At 56.9% G+C, this 27,230-nt stretch overlaps 1 protein-coding gene across 1 annotated transcript in view; it reads right to left on the bottom strand.

The window, feature by feature from the left end:
• Window positions 1-428: 428 nt before the first annotated feature.
• The window catches only part of CD247 (CD247 molecule), a 66,368-nt gene continuing 39,566 nt past the window's right edge, over window positions 429-27,230 (bottom strand). The window contains exons 2-8 of the mRNA XM_081121018.1: window positions 8,759-8,862; window positions 7,792-7,848; window positions 7,360-7,440; window positions 3,916-3,948; window positions 3,157-3,213; window positions 2,389-2,430; window positions 429-1,443 (exon numbers count right to left, since the gene is read on the bottom strand). Of these exons, the coding sequence (XP_080977144.1) occupies window positions 1,378-1,443; window positions 2,389-2,430; window positions 3,157-3,213; window positions 3,916-3,948; window positions 7,360-7,440; window positions 7,792-7,848; window positions 8,759-8,862 (440 nt within the window). The 3' untranslated portion in view covers window positions 429-1,377. The remainder of the gene's footprint in view (window positions 1,444-2,388; window positions 2,431-3,156; window positions 3,214-3,915; window positions 3,949-7,359; window positions 7,441-7,791; window positions 7,849-8,758; window positions 8,863-27,230) is intronic.

The following is a 27,230-nucleotide window of genomic DNA, read 5'->3' as shown; positions in this document are numbered from 1 at the left end:
GGCCTGATTTAGTCACTGCCAGGAGAGGAAAGACTGCTGGGGACCGGCCACCTTTTGTGAGGGAGACGGACCTCAAGGCCTCTGTGTCCCCCGCCCTCCCCAAACCCCTTGTCAGCACAAACCTGCACCCCCGACTCTGCCCATGGTGCTGCAGGTCCCTGACGCCTGAGGGCCAGGCGGCCGCTCCTCTCCCACACCCCACAGCCCCTGTCCCTTTACCCTCTGTCCCCACGCCACCTACCACACTGCGTGTCACTGAGCACTGCACCCTCATCCTGGTCCCACCCCTGGCCGCCTTCTGGGGCATCTGTGGGAACCACCCTGCTCTGACAATGGGCAGTTTCACAGCCACTGTGAGGGCAGCAGGCTGATCTCGGGGGGTCTGAATGCCCATCCTAGCCTCAGCCACTGAATGAACTCAGCGGAAGCAGTGGTTTCACAGAAGCATTTATTATGCAGAGGGCGAGGCTGTAGCAGACAGACCAGCATCAGCTAACCCAGCGGAGCAGAGGGGTTCCTTCCAGCCGTCCTCTGGGGCTTACAGGCCCAGGTGCTGTGAGGTCTTCCCGCAAGGCCTTCACGGTGGTGGGTTTGTCCTGAACTTGGTGTGACGTGAACAAGTGCCCGGGAAGCAGGCAGCCTTGACCTGCTCAGGCTCCCTGCTTGGTCCACTGCACTTCACACCAGCTTGCTTTATGGCCCGTCTCCCGTGAGAACGTGAGCTCCTCCAAGACAAGTGCGAGTGTGTTCACCTCTCAGGCCCCACAGTGTCTGGCACCCAGACAACCATGTGGAAGGGACTCCCCTGAGGGAGGCCTGTGCTGCCGGGTTCTGGAACCTCCACATGCCCCCCTCCCCGCTACATGTCTGCCACCTCTGGCTGCTGCAGACGCAGGGGCTCTGCCATGCGTGTCCCTCGCCCAGACCTCCTTCGGCCCAATGGTAAGCTACCGAGCAGTGAGGGGACTGTTGACACAGAAGCCAAATTTACAGCAGGAGAAAGCCACTGGGGTACTGACATCAGAGTAGACTGATGGACGGTACTGACGTCTGGGGTTCCTCCGGGACCTTACAAAGCAAACTTAACAGCTCGGCCGTGAGGGGTGTGCTGCCCCAGGTAAGAGCCCCAGACAGGCTCCTGGGGGGACAGGCCCCGGTCCGGGGATGCATTCTCTCACAGTGTGCAAGGGGGACATTCTGTGAGTGACTGTTTGGGACTAGATGGGACCAAATGGGACAATGTTAAGCACCCTCTTCCAATAGAGGAGGACTTTAGTGGTGAGAAATAGGAGTGAACTGGGCTGTAAATGCTTTTTCCTGGGCCTTGTACAATCTGGACATCTGCAGGTCTCCCTGTGGGCACTGGTTCCCGAGCTGCTAGCGAGGGGGCAGCGTCTGCATGTGGAGGGCGTCGTAGGTGTCCTTGGTGGCCATGCTGAGCCCCTGGTGACAGGAGATTGGAAAGGACAGTGGGTCAGAAGCCCCACCTGGGCACGAGCCTACCGGAAGCCAATAGGTGTCCTCAGTATGGCCTGTGACCAACCTCCGCTCCCCCCCCCCACTTCCAGGGGCCCAGGAACAACCCCTGTCACCCACCAGGAGACAGGTTCTGTCCCCACTGGGCATGGCCTGGGGCAGTTCCTTTCCTGTAAACTCTCACTGGTTCCCAGGTGCTGGGTCCTACAGCACTTGTACCCAGCCAGCCTCCTGTCAACCAGAGACTGTCACAGGAAGATTGGCTCTCCCCAGGCCACCCCACTACAGCCCTCGCTCCAGCAGACAGCAGCAGCCACATGGCCATGCTCGGGGCCTGGTGATATCACTCTGAACTCAGGCAAGTGAGTGGACTGCAGGTTGGAGTCAGTGGAGGGAACAGCCAGGAAGAGGCCAGGGAGGCCCTGGGCAGGCTCTGCTCGCTGGCGTCCTTGCCCCACGATTCGCATAAGCCAGGCCACAGGCCACAACATTTCCTTTTCACACTTGTGACTTTCCTTGATTTTTTTCCCCTTCAGTCTTCCTGCTCTTCCTGCCATCTTACTAGGTCTGAAGCTATAAGGCAGAGCCAGGCTCCTGCAGGGCCCACAGCAGTGGAGGGAGAGGCCCACGAGCTGTGTGGGGTCCTGTGGGCCAGATGGCACAGCCCTAGGCAGTGGCTGCTCAGCTCAGGGGCCAGTGCCTGGGGATCCCCCACTACCCCCCCTTGGAACCCAGTCATGTGCCTGAATAACTGAACCCCAGCCCCATGGTGGGACTGACTAGCCTGAAGATGGCCCCCGCTCGCCCTGCCTGGTTGTTGGCAAGAGCACGTGGGAGCTGACCCCTCTGGTTAGGCAGCGCCACTGGGGAGGGGGGCCAGCAGCATGGGCAGAGCACAGGCACCCCTCTTACCTGGTAAAGGCCGTCCTGCCCCTTGCCCCTCCGGCGCTGGTTCTGTGGAAGAGACGAGAGAGGGGTCCAGGTCAGGCAGCCCACAGTGGTCTTCCTGCTCACTCAAGGGGCCCCAGAGTCAGAGGTGGCTGTCTCCTGGCCAGCACCCCTGCCCCTGGGAGATAAGGGGCTGCAGGCAGCGGTCAGACCTCAGCCTCTGCAGCGTGAGGTGAGGCCTGGCTCTGGCAGGCCCGGGTTTGCTCTGCTCAGATCCATGCAGATTCCTGGGTCCAGGCTGCACACACGGAGCTGCAGCATTGCCTGCTGCTGGATGAACGGGCCTCCCTGAAACCCACGTCATTCCTGGCTGGTGGTAGAGCTGCTGGGAACAGCAGCTCCATGTGGTCACGAGCTCTGGCTGCAGAGTCTGTTCAAGTTCTTAGTCATCTATGACAAGGGGCCGCAGTCCCGAGCACCGGACCCGTCGGCACGCATAGCACTTGTTATCATTGTCACACAAGGTAACAGATTTGAGCTGCTCTGGCAAAGCTTAGGCTGTCCTAAAATCCGGGCTTGGTTTTAAATCCCAAAGAGCATCAGCCCTCGGTCCCTTCTATGCAGCCTGATGGGTAGGAGCTGGGCTAACCTTCGCCTCTGTGGTCACCACATGGCTTTTGCAGGTGCTATGAGGGGATGGGATGGAAGCCCAGGCAAGCGTGTGCAGAAGACATGAGGATCTTCTTGGGAGCACCCCCTCAATCTCGGCAGTTAAGGAAGAGCAGCACTCACCTCACCCTTCACCGCGATCTCGCTGTAGGCCTCTGCCATCTTCTCTCTCTGCAGCGGCTGGGGGGCACAGGGGATACGGCTCACCAACTAAGGCAGATTGCGGCTCCCTCCCGAGTTGGTGTGTGGGGGGGTGGAGGTGGCCCAGGCCACCAGCCAACTCCAGCCCAACCTCCTCCTCAGCCCTTAGGACTCACTCCTCTGAGCTGCCAGCCCTTGGCCCTGAGCTGGGAAGCTCCGTGAGGCTCAGAAAAGTAAGAGGTGGCCTTCTAGCCAAAGGCCACGAATACTGGACGATGCAGGGCTCACCAGGGGCCCTGGAATCACGTAGTTGAGCAAGTTGTCAACCAACCACAGAGGGAAGGAAAGGCAACTCTTTCCAGGAGGTTAGTCTGGCAAGGGTCCCCTTCACAGCAGACCCAGACCAATGTCAGGCCTGCACCCGCAATGGTAAGGTTGACCAGTCCGTGAGAGGAGACAGTCAGGAGGAGACTCCAGCCCCTGGGAACAGGAGCCCCTCCTAGGGGGCTGGCCCAGCCTGACCTGGAGGCGCCCAGCCCCACCAGGATCCACAGCAGCAGCTTGGGCTGAGGGACTGGAGGCCCGAGAGCAGCTTCCTACAAACAGCTGCAGGCATCACAGGTCCCAGGGAGTGACTTCCGGACAGGGGACAGGACCAGGGGTGTGGAGTGAAGCCTTGAGGACCCTCCTCCAGCTTTCTCCTTCCCACCCACTTTCTGAGGGACATGCCCCTCTACTCACATTGTACAGGCCTTCCTGCTGGTTCTTCCTTCTCTGTAGGGAGAGAGAGGAGGGGTCAGAGGTAGAGAAGCACCCCATCACCTTCTGTGGGCTCCGCAGCATTGCCTGGGCATGTGGGGCCTTCACAGCTGAGGGATGTGTCTGCCAGTGGCCTGTCTGTCCCCTGGCAGATGCACCAGCCCCGTGTCACAAGCTTACAAGTGGGATTTTTGCTGAAGATGAAAGGTCATTTGGAGCATGGCCAGCCACTGCTCAGCAGGTCCTACTGGCCCATCCTTCCCACCCTTCCTAGTTCAGGTAAAGGGAGGAGAGAAAGGCTGAGGTTGGAGGGTTGGGGGGAGTGAAGAAAACCAATGGTCTCCCCCCACCCCCCAGCTACCACTCACTCTAACAATAGCACCTCCTACACCAGGGGTGGGGAACGTATATGGCCCGTGAAATCATTTGATCTGGCCCTGCCAAAGCAATTGCAGGCTGGACTTGAAATTCAATAAATGTAGGAGCAACTTAATTTTTAAGTTGATAACTTTGTATGGCCCGAGAATGATGTTATACATATCCAAATGGCCCTTGGCAGAAAAAAGATTCCCCACCCTTGCCCTACATGGAGCTCAGAGGGCCTGGGTGAGTGGGGGGAGGTTTGCTACATAGACGGATGTGACTGAAAAGGTCAAGGGCCACTGGTGGTGACAGGCAGGACTGCCCTGACCTCATCCAGCTTCTCCCCTGGCACAGGGTGCTGTGTCTACAGCCAGGGGACAGTGACACCTGGCGACCATGCTCACAGGCGTACCTGGGGCCCAGAATCCCGAGTCCAGTGGCCCTGGGCCCTTCCTGTGTGTGCCTCACCAGGTCTGTCCTCCTGGGGCAAATGGTGCCACAGTGAGTGCCTCTTAGGGCAGCCATGGGGCAGCCTGAGGGGGAGGGAGCTTGCACAGGAGGCTCTGCTGCACTCGTGCTAGAGGCCCCTTGTGATGCGGGCCCAGGGGAAGGAAGGGAGCAGGCAGCAGGAAGTGGGCCTCCATGTCCTCCGCCAGGCCCCTCACACTTTGGGTGGGTAAGGCCCAGTGCAGGGGCAGAGCGCGCTGGCTCTGAAAGGCCCTCTCCACGCCTCGCCCCACCCACCTGGCCCCCACACTCACACTCAGCTCACACTCACACACCGACACACACACAGCTCACAATCACACACACCGACACACACACACAGCTCACAATCACACACACCGACACACACACAGCTCACAATCACACACACCGACACACACACACAGCTCACAATCACACACACCGACACACACAGCTCACAATCACACACACACCGACACACACACAGCTCACAATCACACACACTGACACACACACAGCTCACAATCACACACACACCGACACACACAGCTCACAATCACACACACCGACACACACAGAGCTCACAATCACACACACCGACACACACACACAGCTCACAATCACACTGACACACTGACACACACACACACAGCTCACAATCACACACACCGACACACACACAGCTCACAATCACACACACCGACACACACACACAGCTCACAATCACACACACCGACACACACAGAGCTCACAATCACACACACCGACACACACACACAGCTCACAATCACTGACACACTGACACACACACACAGAGCTCACAATCACACACACCGACACACACACACAGCTCACAATCACACTGACACACTGACACACACACACACAGCTCACAATCACACACCGACACTCACACTCAGCTCACAATCACACTGACACACTGACACACACACAGCTCACAATCACACACCGACACTCACACTCAGCTCACAATCACACACACCGACACACACACACAGCTCACAATCACACACCGACACTCACACTCAGCTCACAATCACACTGACACACTGACACACACACAGCTCACAATCACACACCGACACTCACACTCAGCTCACAATCACACTGACACACTGACACACACACACACAGCTCACAATCACACACACCGACACACACACACAGCTCACAATCACACTGACACTCTGACACACACACACAGAGCTCACAATCACACACCGACACTCACACTCAGCTCACAATCACACTGACACACTGACACACACACAGCTCACAATCACACACACCGACACACACAGCTCACAATCACACTGACACACTGACACACACACAGCTCACAATCACACTGACACACTGACACACACAGCTCACAATCACACTGACACACTGACACACACAGCTCACAATCACACACACACCGACACACACACACAGCTCACAATCACTGACACACTGACACACACACACACAGCTCACAATCACACACACCGACACACACACACAGCTCACAATCACACACCGACACTCACACTCAGCTCACAATCACACTGACACACTGACACACACACAGCTCACAATCACACACCGACACTCACACTCAGCTCACAATCACACTGACACACTGACACACACACACACAGCTCACAATCACACACACCGACACACACACACAGCTCACAATCACACTGACACTCTGACACACACACACAGAGCTCACAATCACACACCGACACTCACACTCAGCTCACAATCACACTGACACACTGACACACACACAGCTCACAATCACACACACCGACACACACAGCTCACAATCACACTGACACACTGACACACACACAGCTCACAATCACACTGACACACTGACACACACAGCTCACAATCACACTGACACACTGACACACACAGCTCACAATCACACACACACCGACACACACACACAGCTCACAATCACTGACACACTGACACACACACACAGAGCTCACAATCACACACACCGACACACACACAGCTCACAATCACACTGACACACTGACACACACACACACAGCTCACAATCACACACCGACACTCACACTCAGCTCACAATCACACTGACACACTGACACACACACACACAGCTCACAATCACACACACCGACACACACACAGCTCACAATCACACTGACACACTGACACACACACACAGAGCTCACAATCACACACCGACACTCACACTCAGCTCACAATCACACTGACACACTGACACACACAGAGCTCACAATCACACACACCGACACTCACACTCAGCTCACAATCACACTGACACACTGACACACACAGAGCTCACAATCACACACACCGACACTCACACTCAGCTCACAATCACACTGACACACTGACACACACACACACAGCTCACAATCACACACACCGACACTCACACTCAGCTCACAATCACACACACACTGACACACACACACTTGGTTCACAGTCTTACACACACACTGACACATTCACACACAGCTCAATCTCACACACAGTGACATTCACACACACACTGACACACAGGCAGATAGAGGAATGTCCTACCTGTTTTCCTCCCATCTCAGGGTCACGCCCACGCCTCTTATCCAGAAGGTCATATTCCTCCCTCCTTCCGAGGTTGAGCTCCTGAAACGGGGGAGGCGGCAGAGTGACCCCGGAGGAAGGCGGCTGGGCTGGGGGCTCCCAGGGAAAGGAGCGGGGAGGGCGGGCTGGAAACTGGTCCGTGGGAGGGACGCCAGCCTCTGGGGCACATCTCCGCGCGGCACCACGGGCGGGGGGCGGTGGTCAATGTGACTGAAGCTGGCCAGGGGGTCCCACCCCCACCCCGGGCCTGTGTCCTCTGCACCAGCCAGTGGCTCGAGGCCCGGGAACAGGCGCTCTCCAGGCCCCATGCTGAGAGCGCGGGGCTCAGGGCGCCCCCAGAGGCTGGTGCAATTGTCCCGGGTCCCCGACGGGCTCCGCGCTCCGCTGACTCACGTTGTAGACCTGGCTGGGGCCCTGCGGGTGCTCCGTGGCCTCCGCGCTCCGGCTGAACTGAAAGAGGGGCACAGGGCGTGAGCGCCCAGGGGGGCCCGCCGCGGCGCCCTGCCCGGGCCGGCCTCGCGGGCAGCGGAGGGGCACCCCGCGTCGGAGCCGCGCCCCCCCGCCTCCTCCCCGCGCCCCCCGCCTCCCCGCGCCCCCCGCCTCCCCGCGCCCCCCGCCTCCCCGCGCCCCCCGCCTCCCCGCGCCCCGTCCCCCCCTCCCCCCCCGCGACCCCCCCTCCCCGCGCCCCCCGCCTCCCCGCGCCCCGTCCCCCCTCCCCCCCCGCGACCCCGCCTCCCCGCCTCCGCCAGGGGGTCCGCCGGGCCTCGCAGGGCCGAGCACGGGCACCACGCGGGAGGGAGGCCAGGCGGCGTTATTCAGACGAAAAGGAGCGTCAGCGCCCCTGCTTTTCACATACAATCTTTTGCCGAAGTCTCCATTCCAAAGCAGCCACGGGGTGGGGTGGGTGCTGAGATGAGAACTGGGCTGGAGCCTCCGGCCCCCGCCCCAGCCCCCCCCCGAGAAAACCAGGCCTTGCGCGGTGCCAGGGAAACCCTGCTCTGGGCCACCCTCCCACGTCCCGGGACCGCACCAGGCGCGGGACTGCGGCGGCGGATCTGGAGAGACCTCGGCCCCACCTCCTCGCTCCTAACTGCCCGCAGCATAGGCCATTTCCTGCCAGCAGTCCCCACCCCACCCCACCCCCTGGTGTCGGGTCCGAGCTCCTCACTAAGGTGCCCAGCACCGGGATCTCGGCCCACCTCCCCGGCCTAACAAATGCACACTGGGCTGGCGCCTGCTTTGCCATGGGCACCAAGGTGTAGGTACCACCCACCCTGGCGACTTTCCAAGACCAAGGCCGCTCTGAACATCCCCGGAATGGGGGAGTGCATGCCCTTCCCCAGAGACCAGCGGTACCCACCTTGGCTCTCAGGAACAGGGCAGTGATAATGACGCCATAGATGAAGAGGATCCCATCCAGCAGGTAGCAGAGTCTGGGATCCAGCAAGCCGAAGCTCTGGGCCTCTGCCAAGAGATGAGACTGGTCAGCCAGACCGTGGGTGACCGACATGTACTCACCACCCAGGGTGGCCCCATGATTGTACAAGGAAATCATGACAAGGGGGGGTTGGATCCACTCCCCATCCCCCGTCTCACCCCAACCTCCCTCCCCCCTTGGACCAGGACCTGGGGAAACCTAGCCCACCCAATAGTGGGTGTGACACCTGGTGGGGCCACAGAGCCTGGACAGAAATGAGAAGCAGGTGAAGCTGTCTGTCCACTGCACTCAGGACAGCTGCCTCGGGGGCCGTGCCCAGCTGTGTGCGAGCCCCCTGGGAACCTTGCACTCTAGAAGCCTCTATATGCCCATGTCTGGGTGAATAGCACCATCTGAATTCGGGTGTGTGGCTCCCTGAGGCCTCACCACAGGGACAGAACAGGACTGATGGTCGAATGAGGTCATTCCAGCCTCTCACTTAATTAGAACTTTGAGACAGTGGGGTCTGGTGCTGGCTTCCCTGCCCTGGGCCCCAGGGGTCTCATGAGCAGCAGCCAGAGGAACCCTTGGTGACGCCCCCCCCACCTGAGCCTGGCAGCCTTCTGCTCACAGCCTCAGCCCCTGCCCCTGCATGTACCATTCCCAACACACGCCTTGCTCTTGCGCACTGTTTGCCTCTCTCTGTGCCTTTTCACGCGCTGTTCCCTCTATACATCCTCTCCTTTTCTGTCCCTGTAACACCCCTGCCATCTGGTGACAATCAGAGGCAGCCACACAATTCAGCTCAGGGTCCTGCTGTTTAAGCCTCTTTCACCGCAAATTACCGGGGGACCTCTATCCCACCTTAACTTTGCCCAAGTTTTGGGATGCAGATGTAGTTGGCACTGGCACTGGAGTCCAGTGGGGCTGGGAAAGGAGATACAGTGAATATTCTGGTTAAATAAAAGTTGGATTTTGTTTGAAAGCTCACTCAGCTGTGTGTGGGGAGGCGCGGGCTGTAGCCTAGACTGTCCTTCCTACTGGGTCTGCGTGTGGCGACTCGCCCTGCACCGCCACCTGTCTGTCTCAAGCCACCTGCCTGGCGTTACAGGAGCCCAGGTGCCCGGTGCTCCCGGCCCACTGTCGCTCCCGAGGCCAGGCCGCCCTCTGGTGGCCGCTGACGGAGTAGCTAATGTGCTCTTGAGCGCCCTCTTACCCCTATTGACTGTGACTTGGGGCAAGTTATTTACCCCCCCCCTTCAGCTGCCTCTTTGGTTAGACAGTGAAAACGGTAATATTTTAGTGTTTATTCTGTGCCAGACTCGCTTTAATGTAGTAACTGGCCAGCTCCTCACAACAGCACCCCATGGGCACTGAGGCACTGAGAACTTCAGGTTTACCCAGGCACACACAGCGTGGGGGGCTGCCCCATGCCCCCCCAGTGCGCCTCCCCACCCCCTTCCTCCTCCGCTGGGCCCAGCCCTGCCCACCCTTGGCAGGAGCTATGCTTTGGCTTCTCCCATGAGCCATGAGAGCAGGAGGTTCCAGGCCAACCCACAGTCCCCACCCTACCCCCCAAATCACTCTGTCCTCAAACCGTTGGCTCCCTCCCTAATTCGGCCCCTCCTGGCCCGCAGCTGAGAGCCTTGTAAACCTCTCGCGCCCCTGCTCAGAAACCGCTGACCATCCCTTACTGTGAGCAAAGCCCAACATCCTCTCAAGGCCACACCAGGGCCCTGACTTACCAGCCCAGGCCGGGCCCCACCATGGCCTCCAGGAACACGCGGGGAACATTCAGCGCAAGAGCCTGGCCCCCCAGAGCTCCACAGACATCACAGGTGGGGGCTGGGAGCTTCCCTCCCTCTGGGCTGTAAGTGCTGCAGACCCATGGCTGCATCTTCCTGTGCCTTGACCTCCACCCCAACCTCAGAGCCAGGGCACTGGCAGACATTCGCCAGGTGCGGTGGAATCGCTGGGGAGAAGCCGGCTCCTGCCCAAGGTCAGGCTGTCCTCTGGCCTCCGGCAGCACCCCTGCTGACCCAAGGTGGGGGTCTGAAGGGCTCCAGGGGACAAACCAGCCCCCCTAGTTTCCCCCCATGGCCAAGGTCACCAAAGCTGGGGTGACTTTTCCTTTTAGGACTGGAGAGGAGGTGTCAGTAGCAATTTATGGGGCTGGTTGAGATTCAGAAAAAGGTTGAGAGAAAATCACTTGGTTGCCTGTCACATAAAATGAGAACAGAAAACTTACTGGGCAGTAAATTTAGAACAAATAAAAAGATATTTCTTTGTGTTGTGCAGAGCCGATGAAGCGGGGGAGGGGAACTGCGTGCCTCCCTGGAGATAAGTAATAGGGGCAGGTTTTCTTTTTTCTTTTTAAAGAGCAGCTTGATTTTATGACCAATGACAAGTGTGCTTTGCGTGGTTTGGCCCAGGGTGGGGAGTAGGGACCCTCCATCTGCCTGGTCCAGCTGTGCTTGTGCTGGGAGGGATGGGCCCGAGGAAGGCAGGGATAGCCCAGAAAGTTCCATGAAGGGCCCAGGGCCAAGCTCAATTACGTAACTGATTAAGTATTTACTGAGCATGCACTCTATTTCGGGGGGCTATGATACTGAATTAGAAGGAGCCCGGGTTGGGCGTCAGCTGAGTTCTACTTCTTCCCCTTCCACTAGGTAGCTGTGTGGCCTTGGGCAAATCATCTCACATCTCTGGGCCTGTTTCTCCATCTGTAAAACGGAGGGTAATCCTATCTACCCTAAGGGTTGTGGCAAGAATCAGTGAGATGGCGGTTTATGCAGGAAAGCCATGCTCCCAGCTCAGTTGCAAAATGAGATCTGACCCCAGGAGCCTTTTTCCATCCAACTTGGGCCTCCACGGCCATTCTGTGGCTCCTGCACAAGGCAGACTCAGCAAACCAGAGAAGTAAGAGGATTCGGCCTGATTTCCCACCTCCACCCCACCTTCCCAGGTCTAATGTGTAACCCATCTCCTGGGTGCAGCCTCACCCCGCAAGGGAACCCCCACATCTGGACAGACACAGCAAATACGGACGCTGAAGCCTCGCTGGGCTGGAGTGCATCCCAGTGTTGCTGGTCTGACGTCTTCGTGTAGGTGCCCAGGACAGCCAGGCCTCACGCATGGGGAGGACACCAGGCTGAGACTGAGTGTCTGCAGGTGACTCAGGTTAGTCCAGGGCAAAGCAGGTCCCTGATGTCACCCCCAAAAAGCAGGCTGCAGCCACCAAGGAGCTGGCCCTACACACTTGGACACATCCAGCCCTGGAGCGGGATTTGCACACTCGGGCCCTTCCAGCAGTGGAGCAGGGTTTGCACACCCAGACACTTCCCACCATGCAGTGGGGTTTGCACACTCAGGCCCTTCCACAGTGAAGCTGGATTTGCACACCCAGGCACTTCCCACCGTGCAGCGGGATTTGTACCCTGGAGAGGAATGGGCCCCACCTCTACCCACAGTGGTTCACAGCCATGAGATCACCAACCAGCATGCTCACTGCGATTCCCCTCACAAATCTGTGGGAGCTCCAATGGCCGCGGCTGAACTGGGCATCTGAGTTCTGGTTATTTCCCAGTCCCCCAGGAGTGTCACTCACACCGCCATCCACCTGGTAGGCACGGAGACGTGGGCCAGCCGGCTACAGCCCCACAAGGAAACCTCGTCTTCCAGGAGGTGAGGGATTAAGCTGACAAAGAAACCCAGCAGCACCCCGCCTTTGCAAACCTTCCCAGTGGGGTGCAGAGCAGGGCTGTGCTTGGCCTCCTGCCCCACACATAAGGGACTGCGCTGCTCACTGAGGCGACAGACTGCGCTGTGTGCCCGCGCGGGACGCTGCTGCGTGGTGACCTGTGGGGTCCCCCTCCCACGCTCTTCCAGAGGCTCTCACATCCTCTCCATGCTGCTGCGGCGCGGTCCCCGGGGACCAGGCCCCCAGACCCCATCCTTCCGGCCCGGGCCTCCCTGAGCCCCTCTGCCTCCCGCCCCGAGCCCAGGGTGTAACCTTTGGGTCCGAAGCCCCCATGGTGTCACCCTGGTTTTTACTTTCAGCCTAAGAAGCTGGGAGACGCCCAGAGGAGACCCCAGGGGCGACCAGAGATGATCAGAGTCTCTCCACGTGGTTCGTCGCAAGTAAAAACATTACGTCTTATTATGGAGAGCGAGCCGAGCCCTCCGCGCTCCACCCTTGGTCCATTCCTAAAAGTTTCATGGCACCGACCACCCCAGCCGGATTCTGGGGCCCCGGGGAGCCCGGGGGAGGCACTGCCTGTGGAGTCCGGTTCTCCGGGTGTCGGCGAGCCGTGTGTGTGTCTGTCTCCCAGCCAGACGGAGCTGCCAGGAGGGGAGAGCAGGCCTCGGTCAGCCTGGTGCTGCCGGGGCCCAAAGCCGCGCACAGCTCGTGCCCATCGCCCCAGATGGACTCCCTCTCGCCCGCCCCGTAAGGGTACCTCCCATTCGAACCCCAAGTCGTACTTTTAAAATGGCTTCCTGTGCCTGATGGAGTTTGATTCTCATGAAGCCCATGAGGTAGGCGGGGGTTTATTACTGGGCCGCAGGGTTTCTTTGTGGGGGGAATGAAGCTGCTCCCCCAGGCCACCTGCCTGTGGGTGGTGGAGCTGGATGGGACTGTGGGGTCTCCTGACTCAGGGCAGACCTTTACCTTGGTGCCTCAGGTGCCCTCACCTTTGGGGACAGGACACAGAGCTCTCCCCTCCTCTGAGTTCACAGACAGCAACTGACACTGAGTCACAGCCGCTTGTGAAGTTTTCACTAGAGTGTCCCCCCTCCCCCACAAGCCTGAAAAGCACAGATGATGGATTTTGGTTTCATTTGCTCCTTCCTCGCCTCACCTACCACACCCCCAGGCCACCTGGGACGAGAAAAGAGCAGAGGCCTGAGAGCCAGAAAGACTGGGATTCAAATTCCGACTCTGCCTCTCCCGGGCTTTATGTCTTGGGACAACTTTCTTAACCTCTCCGAGCTTCAGTTTCCCTTCTACAAAAGGGGTGTAATAAGACTGACCTCACAGGCAGTGCTGCAGTGGCACCAGGTGACAGTGTGGAAGAGTGCCCTGCGCAGGGGCAGTGCTGAGCCCACCAGGTCGCGAGTGGCCCTCTTTGCCACCGTAGGGCTCTGTGGGTACCAGCAGCAGCAGGCAGGGACCAGGCTCTGGAATTGCTCTCACTCAGAGAGCGCCCCACCTTTTGTAAGAATTTCTTTTCTGGTACCTCCAGCTTCTGCTTGAATACCTCAGGTGACAGGGAGCTCACCACTCATCAACCACTGGTGGAGAGCTCTCATTTTTCAGTTTTTAAAAAACAACTTTGGTCTTAATTCTGCCTCGAGAAGCACAAAGAGCACATTTCTCCCACTTCCGTAGGCAGCCTTCAACCACCCCCTCCCCCGTGTCCAGCCCTGCCCCCTTATTAGGAAGCACTCTAGGACCAAAGCAAGAACAAATCCTTTGAAGGGAGAGAACTTGAGTCCAGTCCTGGCCCTGCTGTGTGACTGTTGGACAGGGGCCTCCAGTGGGACACTGACATGGGGTGGGCTTGCTACCTGGCACGCTTTCAGCACACAGGCCCTCATGGCATCAATATGGGTCATAAAGCCCACCATTCAGTTCAGATGGGCCAGCACCCAAGCCCCCACTTCCTCTTGGGCCCCCAACCTTGAGACCAGGGTCCTGCTGCTGCCCAGCCCCACCCTCAGGCTGAGACACACTGCTGATGACATTGTCACCCAACACTAGAAAACAGGAAGTCACGTGTCCCCAGGAAAGCGGCAGGTGCCTGTGCTGGGTCTGATGCCCGGCCCGCTGACCCCAAGCAGAGGGGCCGGGCCTCCCCATTGGGGGTTGATCCCGTTCACTGAGCAACTAACTTTCTTTGCAGAGGGAAAGGCAGAAAGGCACAGGGCAAGGATGCTGACCACCTGCTAAAGATTTCCTTTGTGCCAGGAAGCACGTGGGATTTTTCTCAGTCAGCCCTTACAGAGGCTGTGACCTCACATCTGGGGAAACTGAGTCTCAGAGGTTAATAACAGGCCCGGGGGTCAGAGCTGGGGCTGAGCCCAGGCCTGTCTGGGTGCGCAGTCCATGGAGTCCTAACCACCATTTGGTCCTGTCCGCAGGGCCGGGGAGGGGTTTCTCACCAGGCCGCAGGTCCTTCCTTCTCCGAGGATCGAAGCAGGGCAGACACTATCCCGACTCTGCCACTGGCCTTCTTTCTTTGAGGGGCATGGGCTCTGCTAACTGGCTGCCACCACCTGTGAGGCTGGACCCACATGACCAAGGCCCTCAGAGGCGGGCCCAGCTGAGCCCTGCAGCACCCCAACCCGCAGAGCGAGGCCACACAGTCACTGCTACTCAGGGAGCACCGCTCTCGCCCGCTCCGTGGTGGATTCCGGATACTCGCGGCTCATTACAGGGCTGCTCATCGGGTCCAACCACCTACAAATTCCACAGACGAGGGTTCCCAGGCAAGAAGGGAAGCTGTCTGATTTCTTAGGGGAACAGGATTATGGGCGAATATTTCCCTTCTTGTATTTTTATTTCCGTTAAACTTGTATGGCTTGTGCAATAATTTTTTAAAACTTTCTTTGGCCACTTTTTATTTTCAAGTAAATCAACTCATTATAAAAGTGCAAGAAAGTAGAAAAAAATCAAAACCACCCATAATGCTACATTCAAACACAGCCACCATTAAAGCGGGGGGCAAGCTACCTTCCAAGGTGTTGGTTTATAAATTGTAATCATTCCACATAAAAATTTTCCCTAAAAAATCAAATTTTTAGTTAATATTATATTATAATTTAATATTCTATTTTCAAGTTATTTCAGTTTTACCGACAATCCCTCTTAATGGTTTGGAATAACCATTTTACTATTCATTCAACAATTGATGGTCCTTGTTCCAATAATTCTGTGATGAAGACCTTCGTTCCTAAAGTTTTTTACAGGTTAAGAGTCCGCTCAACGACACTGTGAAAAATGAAAGCTAAGACAACTAGTCTAAGAGAAAAACCAGCAAAAGACATAAATAGGTGATTCTCAGAGGAGGGAAAACGAACTGCTTATAAGCATATAAAAACACACTCTGTCTCACTAGTGGTCAGGGAAATAAAGTACAAATGACAAGGAGATGCGCGCATTTTTCATGGGTGGTCAGAGGCCTCCACTGTGAGGATAAGTGGGAAAAGGGCAGAGGAACAGCAGGTGCAAAGGGCCTGTGGTGGAGCCAGGCTTGGTGTGTGAACAGCGAGGAGGTGGGTGGCAGAGTGAGGGACAGTGCTAGAGGACACGGTGAGAGGGTGCCCAGAGGTGAACAAGATGGAAAGCAATTGTAAGAGTTTCTCCTTTCACAACAAATACAGGTGACTTTTGTCATGTTTAAAATGTGCATAAAATTTAAAAGAAAAATTGAAGCCAATTGGAATACATTTGGTTCATGGTTTCCTGGGGCCGCTGAGTTGGTTGGAGATGTGCAGTGAGCTGCAGGACAGGCCTAAAGTCGGCCATGCTGCCAGGGTGCCAGGCAGCTCCCCAGAGGCCCCCACAATTTGTCCGCATTCACGTGGATGTAGCAGCGTTGATCTCTTCCTGCCCACGCCCCTAAACCAAACTTGGTTTCCATGCAGAAAGTGGTTTTACTTCTACTGAAGGGGTGCAAACCCATTCATTCTTTTGCTCTTTCATTTGCAAAAATTGCTCACCAAGCCTTTGTTTCTGTTATGGGCTGAATTGTGTCCCTCCCCAAATTCTTATGTTGTAGTTCTAACCTCCAGGACCTCAAAATGTGACTGTATTTGGAGATAAGATCTTTAAAGGGGCAATTAAGTTAAAATGAGGTTATAAGGATGGGCCCTAATCCCAGATGATCGCTGTCCTTACAAGAAGGGGAAATTAGGACACAGATGCACCAAATGACAACTATGTGAGGACATAGAAGACGGCTGTCTACAAGCCACAGAGAGAGGCCTCAGGAGAAACCAGGCCTGCCGACACCGGACCTCAGGCTTCCAGCCTCCAGACTGTGAGAAAATAAATGTTTGCTATTGAAGCCATGCTGTCTGTGGCACTTGGTTATGGCAGCCCCAGCACTGATATAGTTTCCTTCTCCCAAAACAGCCACCACAATCCTCAAATTCCGGGAATTGGGAGGAAGCAGGAACCTGGCACAGTGCCTGGCACACAGCACATACCTAAAACACGTGGTGCTGTCGATACCAGCAGGGGGTGCCAGGCACTGTGCTGGGCAGAGAGGAGCACAGGGGAGACACTCCTCCAGCCTCACAGTGGGGAGGGAGGGGGCATGTCAATGGCCACCCCACGGGCGAGAGCCCCAGGGGAGGAGAAGACCCGCCTGCAGCCACGGTTGGGAGTAAAACATGCCGGGCAAGTGACGTCCTTTGGTGAGCAGAGCTCATGTCTTAGTCCCCTGCCCTCACGCCACGTTCCCAGCAGCCCCTCGAGGCCAGCAGGCGAGTCTCACTTTGGCGGCCAGCTCAGACACGTGGCTCTCATGGTTGACCCCAGGGTCTGACTCATGAAACTCCTGCTCGTCCCAAACATTTGCTCCACATTTTCAGTTTACAAAACCCTTTTATGTTCCTCATTTCATTGATTCCAACAACAGCGGAGTGCAGTGGGCTGGGCGCGTTGCACCTGCTCCACTTTGCAGATAAAGACGGAAGGTCAGGGCGGGGAAGGGACTCTCCTGAGGTCCCAGGCGCATTTGTAGGCGCGCCTGGATGAGAGGCCAGGTCTGGCCAGGCCTTTGCCCTCCGCCGCACAGCGCAGCGCCACCCTTACTCTGTGCCCTTGGACTCTGGCGCCAGCTAAAAGAAATCCACTGTAGCTCTGACCCCTTCGTGTGAAAACCCCCCAGGCAGGGTTTTGCTGTTTCTCTGAGACTGTATTTATTCTGCAGACAAACCCTTGCAGTATGCAGAGCTACACGCACAGGGATGTTTATCGCATCATTATCTGTAGGAGCAAAAAAAAAGAAAGGAGAGAAAAGCAACACAATTTCTACCAACCGGGCACCTGAGAAGTAAGTCCTGGTGTGCTCATATTTACCAGGTTAACACGCGCACACAACAGCTAGTTCTGCGCGTGCTGCTGTGGTAAGATCTTCAGGACACAAGTGAAAGCAGGCTCGGGAATTGTGTGTGTAACGTCTGCGTAAAAAGAAAAGACATCGGATGTGGGCTGCTTGTGTGAGTTCGTACAGACAGAAAAGCGTGTTTGCACGGAGTTTCTATTTGTGATGAGAAAGTTCTGGAGACGGGCGGTGGCGATGTTTGCGCAGCATCATCATGTGAACGTGCTTCACGCCACCGAACTGCACGGTGAAAATGGTTAAAGTGGCAAATGTTTTAGGTGTGTGTTTTTATCACTACAATGCATACATGTGTGTGTATTATACCTGGATGGCTACAGACACAAACGACATTGCCCCTCTGGAGAGGAGCCAGAGAGGGAGGGTGGGAGAATTTTACTTATTTCCACGTTGCATGCTTTGCTCTCTTTGAAACGCTGTGATAGTATATTGCACTTACTATCCTGAACAACCCAAACTAAAATGAACGGCATGAGTCTTTCAATCAAGCAAGGTGTGCGCCACAGTCCCCGGTGTGGCAGGAAGCCCAGGGACAGACTCGTCCGCTAGCAGGGCACCTGAGCTTGGTTGTGTCCCAGCACATTTCTGGGATGACTTGTTGGGGTTTGGAAGTATCTCAAATATACAGAAGATTTCACTCGAATGCTATTTTGGAAACACGATTCCCTTTATGTATGGACGCAGAAGCCATCGCCATGCTGGAGACCTGTCAGGAATGGTTTCACGGGAGCCCCTCCTGCCGGGGACCTGCGCGCAGGGGCTGTGGGCAGGAGGGTGGCAGAGCAGGCTCTGACCCGCCTCGCCTAGCCCGGGGGCAGTCAGGCTGCCTGGGCAACCCGAGGGACACCTTGGGCCAGAAGGGAGCTGGGGCCACCTGCAGCCCTCACTGGCCGGTCCCAGGCTGTCGAGGGCACCTCCTTGGGGCTCCTCAGCACACACAGCAGAAGCCTGCGTGTCAATCTGCTCACCTGACGCCCCCTCTGCCGGGACTCCCGAGCCTTGGGCCATGCCTCCCACCTTTGTGGGCCCCTGTAGGGGCCTGTCGCCCTGCAGACACCTGAACCGAGGACAAGGCACAGGATGAGGCCTTCCCACAGCACCAGCTTCCCGGAGGTCGGGGGAGGAAATGCTTTGACGTTAAATCAGACAGATACCTCGCAGGGTAAACAACACGCTGGGATTTTAAAGAGGCGGCCTGAGTCTTCAGAGGCCATGGGGCTCCCCACCTCCCTCAAGGAAAAGGGAGAGGGAGAGGAAGGCTCCAGAGGTGGAGGTGCTCACGACACCCCTGGGCTCCCGCCACCCAGCCTGTCAAAGCCCCTGAGGTGCACTCAGGGGCTGCGCTCTGCCCGCCAGTCACACCCAAAGCCCCCAAGTCGCTGAGCAGATTCAGGAAGGACAGCCCCCCAGGAGGGGCTGGGGGTGGGGCAGAGAAGGGAACTTGAGCCCTTCCTCCCCACGCAGCCAGGGTGGGCGCCAGGCTGCCACTGTCCCACCGCCCTCTGGGTGCGGTTACAGGGAGCACAGCCCCTCCCTCTGTCCCACAGCTGTCTCCTCGCTCTAGGTTTCCTGTCCCGCTGCCATCCAGGGCTTGGGTTATCTGTCCCCGGAGATCTCTCATCTGCACTGCTCACACACACTCAGGCGCCCGCCCCCACTTGCGGTCCCCTCCCCCGAACCGCACGCCTGGCCCTCTGCTCCGGGAGGTCTCGGGCCCAGAGCTCAGGGGGTGTGTGAATCCAAGGCCAGGGTGAGGGCTTAGGGTCAGAGGGGTTTTCCCCCAAGGGTCCCTCTGAGAAGCCCTGGGGCCTGCCTAGGGAGGGGGCAGTGACCAGGAGACTGCTGGTTCTGGGTCACCAGGCACATGTGCACCTGTCCTCAGGCGGACAGCCCTGAGGACAGTCTCTGCCTCCCCATCTGAAGGCCCAGGAAGCAGGAACTTGAAAGGGGGGTCATCACCCCCAGCCCTCCTCTGCCCCCCACAGGCAACAGGGAGGAAGCACGGTGGTCTCTGCTCACACACAGGGGGACCCCAAATGTCATCAAAGCTGCTGCTCTCAGCACTGACATCTGCTGTCACCGCAAGCACTAGTTCAGGCTCTCTGGGTGCAGCAGGCCAAGCACAGGGCTCGGTGTCCCTCCACGGGGCGCATCTGTGTGGAGCTCCGGGACGCCCCAGGGACTGCCTGGGTCTGGGCTGTGTCCTCTCGGCCCAGCCCAGCGGCCAGGGGCCACATGGGGACGACAGTGGCTGAGGAGAAGGTGACCCCTGGCTTTTTCTGGTTTGCTCTGACTGGTCCCGTGACCAGGTGTTTATGAAAAAGACAGGTGCAGAGAATTTTGACTTGGACAGAAAAAGTTGGATGAGCTGCTTCTTGGGGGAAGAGGGTCTCTCTGCTGCTCTTGGCGGCCAGCAGGGCCAGTGTCCCCGAAAGTGCCTCCTGGTTTGGCCTGGGGCCTGTGTCATCATCACCCCAACAGCTGAATTAGTCCCCATGGGCGGCCCACGGTTCTTCCTTCCCACACACTCCCTGTTCCCATGCGCTCTGCCTTGGGGGACCACTCCTTCCCGGCTGGCTGGGTACCCGGAGTCTGTGAATGATCCAGTCCCACCGGGCATTTGAGGACCAGATGCCCCTTGGAGGAGGGGAGCCCCAAAGCTGCTTCAACAGGTCCCAGGGACCAGCACCCACACTCTATCTCTTTTGTCAGAGAAACACCCATGGGAGCCCGGCATTGGCATGAGGTCCATCCTGTGCTCATAGCCACGTGTCAACGTGTCAGCTCACGTGGACATTGTGTCATGCCTAATGTGGCCACCTGAGGATCTATTCTGTTTAAAATATACTAGCGAGGACAGTCCTGGATTTCTTTCCTCCTCTAGCCTCGCTTTCTTCATATCCAGCCCTTTGCTCAGGACCAGAGGGCTGGGGGCTGGGACTACAAAGGCGACCTCACACCTATGTCTTGTGAGATTCTGAACAGCGGGGGTGAGGTGCCAGCGGGGTAGGGCCCTGAGCTGGGTGGGTGTCACCTGCGGCTTCAGCACTGTCTCCCAGGGCCCAGAGTCACAGCTGCTCTGGGCAGTGCAGGGACTCCCGTAGGGAAACGCATGGGGCCCGGGCACTCGGGAGAGAGGAAGAGCCCAGTTCCCAGACAGACCAGAGCGGCCAGCGGAGTACAGAGAAATACTGCAGCCAGTGAAGCGGGCATCCTGTTCCGTGCACCTTTCCCCGGTGTCTCCTAGACGGATGAGCAAAAACACCTACGGCTGGGTGATGAGAGCCGCAGCCCTGTGGGCGCGGGAGCGAGCGCCTGCTCCTGTGCAAGTGGTGCCCTGGGTTTCCCACGAGGCCCACAGCACTCCCCCCATACCCTGCCTCCCTTCCCTCTCCCAGCCTTCCTCAGCTCTTGCTTCCCCAGGCTTCCTTCCCAGGCTTCCTTCCCAGGCCTCCTTCCCAGGCCTCCAGCAACACCGACCCCACAGACTTAACCCCTTCAGTGCAAAGAGCACTTTGTGGTCCTCGTGTCTAAGGCTTCTCTCCTGCCCACTAGGCTGCAGGAGGCCCAAGGGTGAAGACGGCGGCTTCTAGTTCCCTTGTTTCTATCACAGTCGAAGCCAGTGGTGGCCTCCTGAGAGGCTGCAGTGATTGATCAGATGTCATTAGTGCGACGCGTACAACGGGTGGATCTTGCCCCTTTTATTTCAAAGAACCTACGAGTTGGAAGGGGCTCTGCTTAGGGAGCCTTGGCCAATGCTATGCCCAGAGTCTGTCCTAGGGAAGTGACTTCACAGGTGCTCACCTCCCAAACAAGCGCGGTGGAAATGTAATGGCTGCCCCACCTCTCCAGCTGTGCTGCTCCTCGTGGAGAAATGCCTCAAGATTTCCTAATGGGCAATGGTGATAGAGCATCTGGCTCCCAAATGTGCCCTCGGCTCCCCTGCTGTCCTCACCTGCATGGTGCTGGCGCAGACATGAGTGAGTGCCATGGGGACACTGCCACCCCGAGCCTGCTTGGGAGGAGGCTGGCAGGGCCTTTGCTCACAAGAGTGGGGGACCCATCCTCTAAGCAGACTCCTGTCCTGCCTTTGACTCAGGCCCAGGCCAGGTAGCAGGACAGCCACCCAAGTCGGCATCTTCTGGATGCTTGGGGCTGCCTTCCTTCTCGAGGGCCTACCCACCACTGCCAGGCTGCTCGAGGGTCTCACCCACCACTGCCAGGCTGCTCGAGGGTCTCACCCACCACTGCCAGGCTGCTTGAGGGTCTCACCCACCACTGCCAGGCTGCTCGAGGGTCTCACCCACCACTGCCAGGCTGCTCGAGGGTCTCACCCACCACTGCCAGGCTGCTCGAGGGCCCACCCACCGTTGCCAGTTGGACCTTCAGCTTGACAATACTTCTCTCCTCTCTCAAGGCTCAGCACAAATGTGACCTCCTCTGGGTAAACTTCTGAGCTTCCTTGGGCCCAACTCATCTCCCTGCACTGGGCACCCGTGCCTGCCCTATAAGGTGCCCTAACAGTCAGAAACCAAGGGGGACATTTATTATGAAACAGAATACGAGGTGCATCGTCAAGTCACACATTCAAATATGTTTTCCTTCAACCTTCAGATAGCTGTTCGGGTGAAGTACCTCTCAGTTCAAGAAATGGATTCAGTTGCTAACTTGGTAAAAAAGGTTCAAGAAATATAGTGTTTCCAGGCCTTTGGGACCCTCTGTAGTGGATTTCTTATATATTTTTTCACATCCTAACCATTGGACTCATTGCTTTAAATTTCGAAAAACTTCCTGGTAAGGTGTCTGGAGGTTGGAACAAGCCACACTGAGCACATTGCTTGAAAATGTAGCTAACACTCTGCTTAAGGACAAGTTCATGGCTGTGGCCGGCGGCTCAGTGGTCAGAGCACCAGCCCGTGGACTGAAGGGTCCCGGGTTTGATTCCGTCTGTCTCAGGCTCCATCCCCAGCCCCAATCAGCTCGCCAGCCGGGCGGGAGGCAGCCATCCATGTGTCTCTCTCACACTGATGTTTCTCTCCCCCCCTTCACTCTCTCTGAAAAGCAATGGACGAAACATCCCCAGGTGAGGATCAATGATAATAACAATAAAGACGAGTTTACGGTAATAGTTCAGACTTTTCAGACACTGCCCTTCTTGACCCGTTTTTCACTGATGTTTTGATGACAGGTCTGTCCTCACTAAAAACCAAGCCCCGCCAGGTCTGGAATACATCGTACTCTGCTTGGACTGCAATCCCTCGCTAGTGGAGGCACAAAGGGTTTGATGGAAGCGGTGGGTCCACCCAAACCCTTGCCCTAGGGCTGAGCCTGGAGTGGGCTGCGCCCCTCCTTCCTGTGTTTTCAACCCTCTCTCCCTAATCCCCCTCTAAGTTTGACAAGAAGAAATATGAAGACTAGGAGCTTTACGTCTCGGATATTCAAGGGAAATACAAGTGAGCACAGAAGAATCTGCCCGAGGGGACAGGAAACCCAGGAGCGAGGCTTCCCCAGCAGGTCCCCTCTGAGCTCTGCGCTGGGGCAGGGCCAGCGCGTCCAAGTGTCCCATGCAGGTCTTTTGTGGGACTGTGGGCTGCCAGCTGGGTTGGCGCCAGGCTGGCTGGAGGCTTTCCTGGAGGCGTGTTTGTCAGTTTGGCAACCCTCAGTGTGCCCAGCCCACGCCCACAGCACTCGCCTGTGACGTACTTGGTTCGCTTGGATCAAAGGTCCCACAAGCTCCCACCCTTGCAGCTGCGGTGCTGGGGACACGCTGAGGACGTGGGCGATGGTGGCTGAGAGCCAGCCGCTGGGCTGCCACCTCCAATCGTGCTGGCTCCCATGGGAGGGAGTTCACCCTGCAGCTTCCAGCATGGCCTGGCCCCTTCTCAGGAAGGGGTGGGGAGAGCGTGGGACATGTCCCCTCCCCTCTCAGTTACCCCTTAACTTGGGTCCTGGAGACACTCGCTAGGCCCACCAAGGATCAGTGGGGTCTGCAAGCCTCACAGCCATTCCTATTCCATTCTAGACACAGATCTCTGAGCGGAGACAGGCAGAGACACCAATGTCACTCTAGAAGAGCCACTGGGAGAACATGCAGCAGAAGTTTACAGCAGATTCACCTCTGGTGTGTGAAACTAAGGGTGATTCAGTTCTTTCCCTACTTTCCAAGTCCTGCAATGAATTATATGAAAGCATAACATTTTTTTAAAATCCTCACCAGAGGATATTTTTTTCATTGCTTTTCAGAGAGAGAGTGGAAGTGCTGGGGGAGAAACATTGATGTGAGAGAGTCCGGCCACCTCCTGCACTCGCACCCGCACTCGCACTGGCAGGGGCCAGGGAAGAGCCTGCAACCCAGGTATGTGCCCTTGGCTGGAATCAAACCCGGGACCCTTTAGTCCACGGACTGATGCTCTAACCACTGAGCAAAACTGGCCCGGGCATATTTTGAATTAAGAGAAATTAGTAAATTACATTTTTGATGGCTTGTGTTCCCCTCCCCCTCCCCCCACCCAGTTGACTTTGGTTAATGAGTGTCAAGCGAGTCTGCTTTTTCTGGGCAGGAGTCAGCAGAAGGCGGGGTAACTGGTGGCACGCTGGAGTTTGAGATTGGTCTGACCAGTCGCCACATAGCAAAACCCACAGCGGGGGTCTGGACATGGGTGAGTCACCTGACCGCCGTGGTGGGCCGGGCAGTGCCCAGCCCGCGTGGAGCCCAGGCCCTCCCCCTGCCTGGTTCTCTTCAGGCCCAGGAGGCAGACGGGAGCACATATCGTGGTCCTTCCCCAAGATAACGCCATTGCCTATCATTTCAATGGCCTTGGGTGACATGTTGCCTGTTGGCCCTGATCCTAAGGACACTGCTCCTTCTGCCTGATGCAGCTTCTCTGGAGGATGGGCAGACGGACACCACCCCCTGCCACCCTTCCCGACGCCTGTGGGTGGCTTTTCCGCGTGGCCACCGTGTGGGAGCTGCTCTGGGCTGTCTAGCACAGCGTCACACTGTTCACCCCAGCACAGGAACCCCGGGGAACTGCGGGCCAGGTGCAGACGGCAGGACACAGACCCGTGTCCCGCTGGCCGCTCTTCGTGTGCGCACCAGGCGCACCGACCAGCAGGCTCCTCCGCCGCCCTCCTGACTCCAAACACCCAGGGCCTCCGCACCTGGAGGGAGGCCCGGAAAAGCCATCCCTGCTCTTTTTAAAGGAGGGGAGTGGGGGGCGCACCCCCACCCTTACAAAAAATAGGAGTGGGGTCCTGGCGTTGGTCCCTGGGATGTTTAGAACCTAGGTTTGTAACTTGCCTCTTTCTCTCGATCTTGCGTTTCAGCCTCCAATTTAGTGGGAATTTGAACTAAATTGTGCTGGTTTATTAGTCGAACGCCACATCCAAAGAGTCGTTACTTTTTGAAACAAAATCAAACTTTTAAGCTTAAAAAATAAACAGACCCATTTATTTCAAATGGCTGGAATTTGATCTGAATCTACATTTATTTATTTCCTAAAATTATTAAACTAAGGAGCATGTCAGCCTATACTGTGACTTAAAACCAGTGATTCATTTTGGCTAGCGGGAGTCCCTTTTCCAGAGAATACTGTGCCCTGCAGATTTGAAAGGGGCAGCCAGGGAAACGGTGCGGGAAGGCTGGTGTCTGTTTGAGGGTTTGTTCCCTGACCTAAGCAGCAGCGCAGCCTAGAGACACCCCCTCATTCTCTGAGGCAACAGACACCCAGAAATCCCGACACTGGTCAGTAAGACACATTAATAAGGGCCTTGGAAAGAAACCCCTGTGGTTGACCGTGTGTGTGTGTGCGTGCGTGTGTGTGTGTGTGTGCATGTGTGTGCATGTGTCTGTGCGTTGTTTTTTCTCCATAATGTGCAATTGTGGTCAGTGGCAATTGTCTGTTCATTGGGCAATAATAACACTGTTTTTAAGTCCCCTTCCTAAGAGAAGCTTCATTCATAAACGGAAATAACACATTTATAATTTCCCACCAGGCAGCTCTTTTCTCACCCCAGCCTGGCTTTTTACAGCCACTTAGCTGCCTCCTGCTGCGTGGTGGGCCCCCTGGCTCTCTCCAGGTCAAGAGAAATTTAGTCCTGGTCTGAACACCTCCAGGGGTGGCCTCCTGCACGGATGGCTCAGAAAGAGCCCCCTTAGCCTGCCCCAGGAGGAGCACCCCCTCCGGGCTCAGGGCTGCCGGCCTGCAGCAGGGTGCCGGCTGCTGAGGTGCCCAGAGGTCCGCTCCCTGGGACTCCTAAAAGGCAGCCCTTGCTCTCTGCCTCAGTGTCCCTGCCCTGGACGCGGGAGCTGGGGATGTGGGAGAGGGAAGAGAGATGGGGAATGAGGAACAGCCTTGCCCCGAGCTGGCCTAGGTCTGAAACGCCTGGAGGCGGGGGCTGGCGCGGTAACCCAAAGCTTCAATTGTCTGTTGTAGACGCAAAACATTTGAAGCAAAGGAAGCAAAGAGGAGGAATAATAGCAGCACAGGTTCAGGGGCCTGGAGGCCCAAGGCTGTGACACCTTCAACCTGTGCCCTGGACGAGGTGCTGAGCCCTCTCTCCCGCCTGTCCCCCCTCTCTCCCGCCTGTCCCCCCTCTCTCCCGCCTGCCCCCCTCTCTCCCGCCTGTCCCCCCTCTCTCCCGCCTGTCCCCCCTCTCTCCCGCCTGTCCCCCCTCTCTCCTGCCTGTCTCCCCTCTCTCGCCGCCGCTCCGACCTGGCCGGGCTCACCCTGACGCTTCTGGAACAAGAAGTGCGCTCGTCTTTGGACCACCCCGAGGTGCTGTGCAGCTTTGGGTGTGAGAGGGAAGCCCATCTTTATGGTTGGACTGCTTCAGATCTATTTTTTTACATTAGAATTTGGAACTAACGATTTTGGGGAAATGTTCACATCACTCTAACCTATAGAATAATTATTCCCTGGGTTGCTTTTTTATTTTTTATCCTAGCCTGAGGACATGCTTATTGATATTTTAGAGAGAGGAAGGAAGAGAGAGAGAGAGACGTCCATTGGGCGCCTCCCTTATGTGCCCTGATCAGGACTCAAACCCGAAACCCTTGGCGTACCCCAGGATGCTCCAACCCACTGAGCCACCTGCCCAGGGCCCTGCCTTGCTTTCTAAACCCCAACTTTCCCCCTTAGAGTCACCCAACTACTGAAAATAAAGTTTAATTTAGTTTATTTATGAAGGAAAATGTGTGTGTACATAGATACGTACATACACACACATATACACCTAGCTACCTATGGGTATGTACACGCATACACATACACACATGTACACGC

Source organism: Miniopterus schreibersii (genome assembly GCF_964146895.1).
Source record: "Miniopterus schreibersii genome assembly, chromosome: 19".
NCBI classification, from domain to species: domain Eukaryota; kingdom Metazoa; phylum Chordata; class Mammalia; order Chiroptera; family Miniopteridae; genus Miniopterus; species Miniopterus schreibersii.
This window is presented reverse-complemented; position numbering and strand designations above follow the sequence as displayed.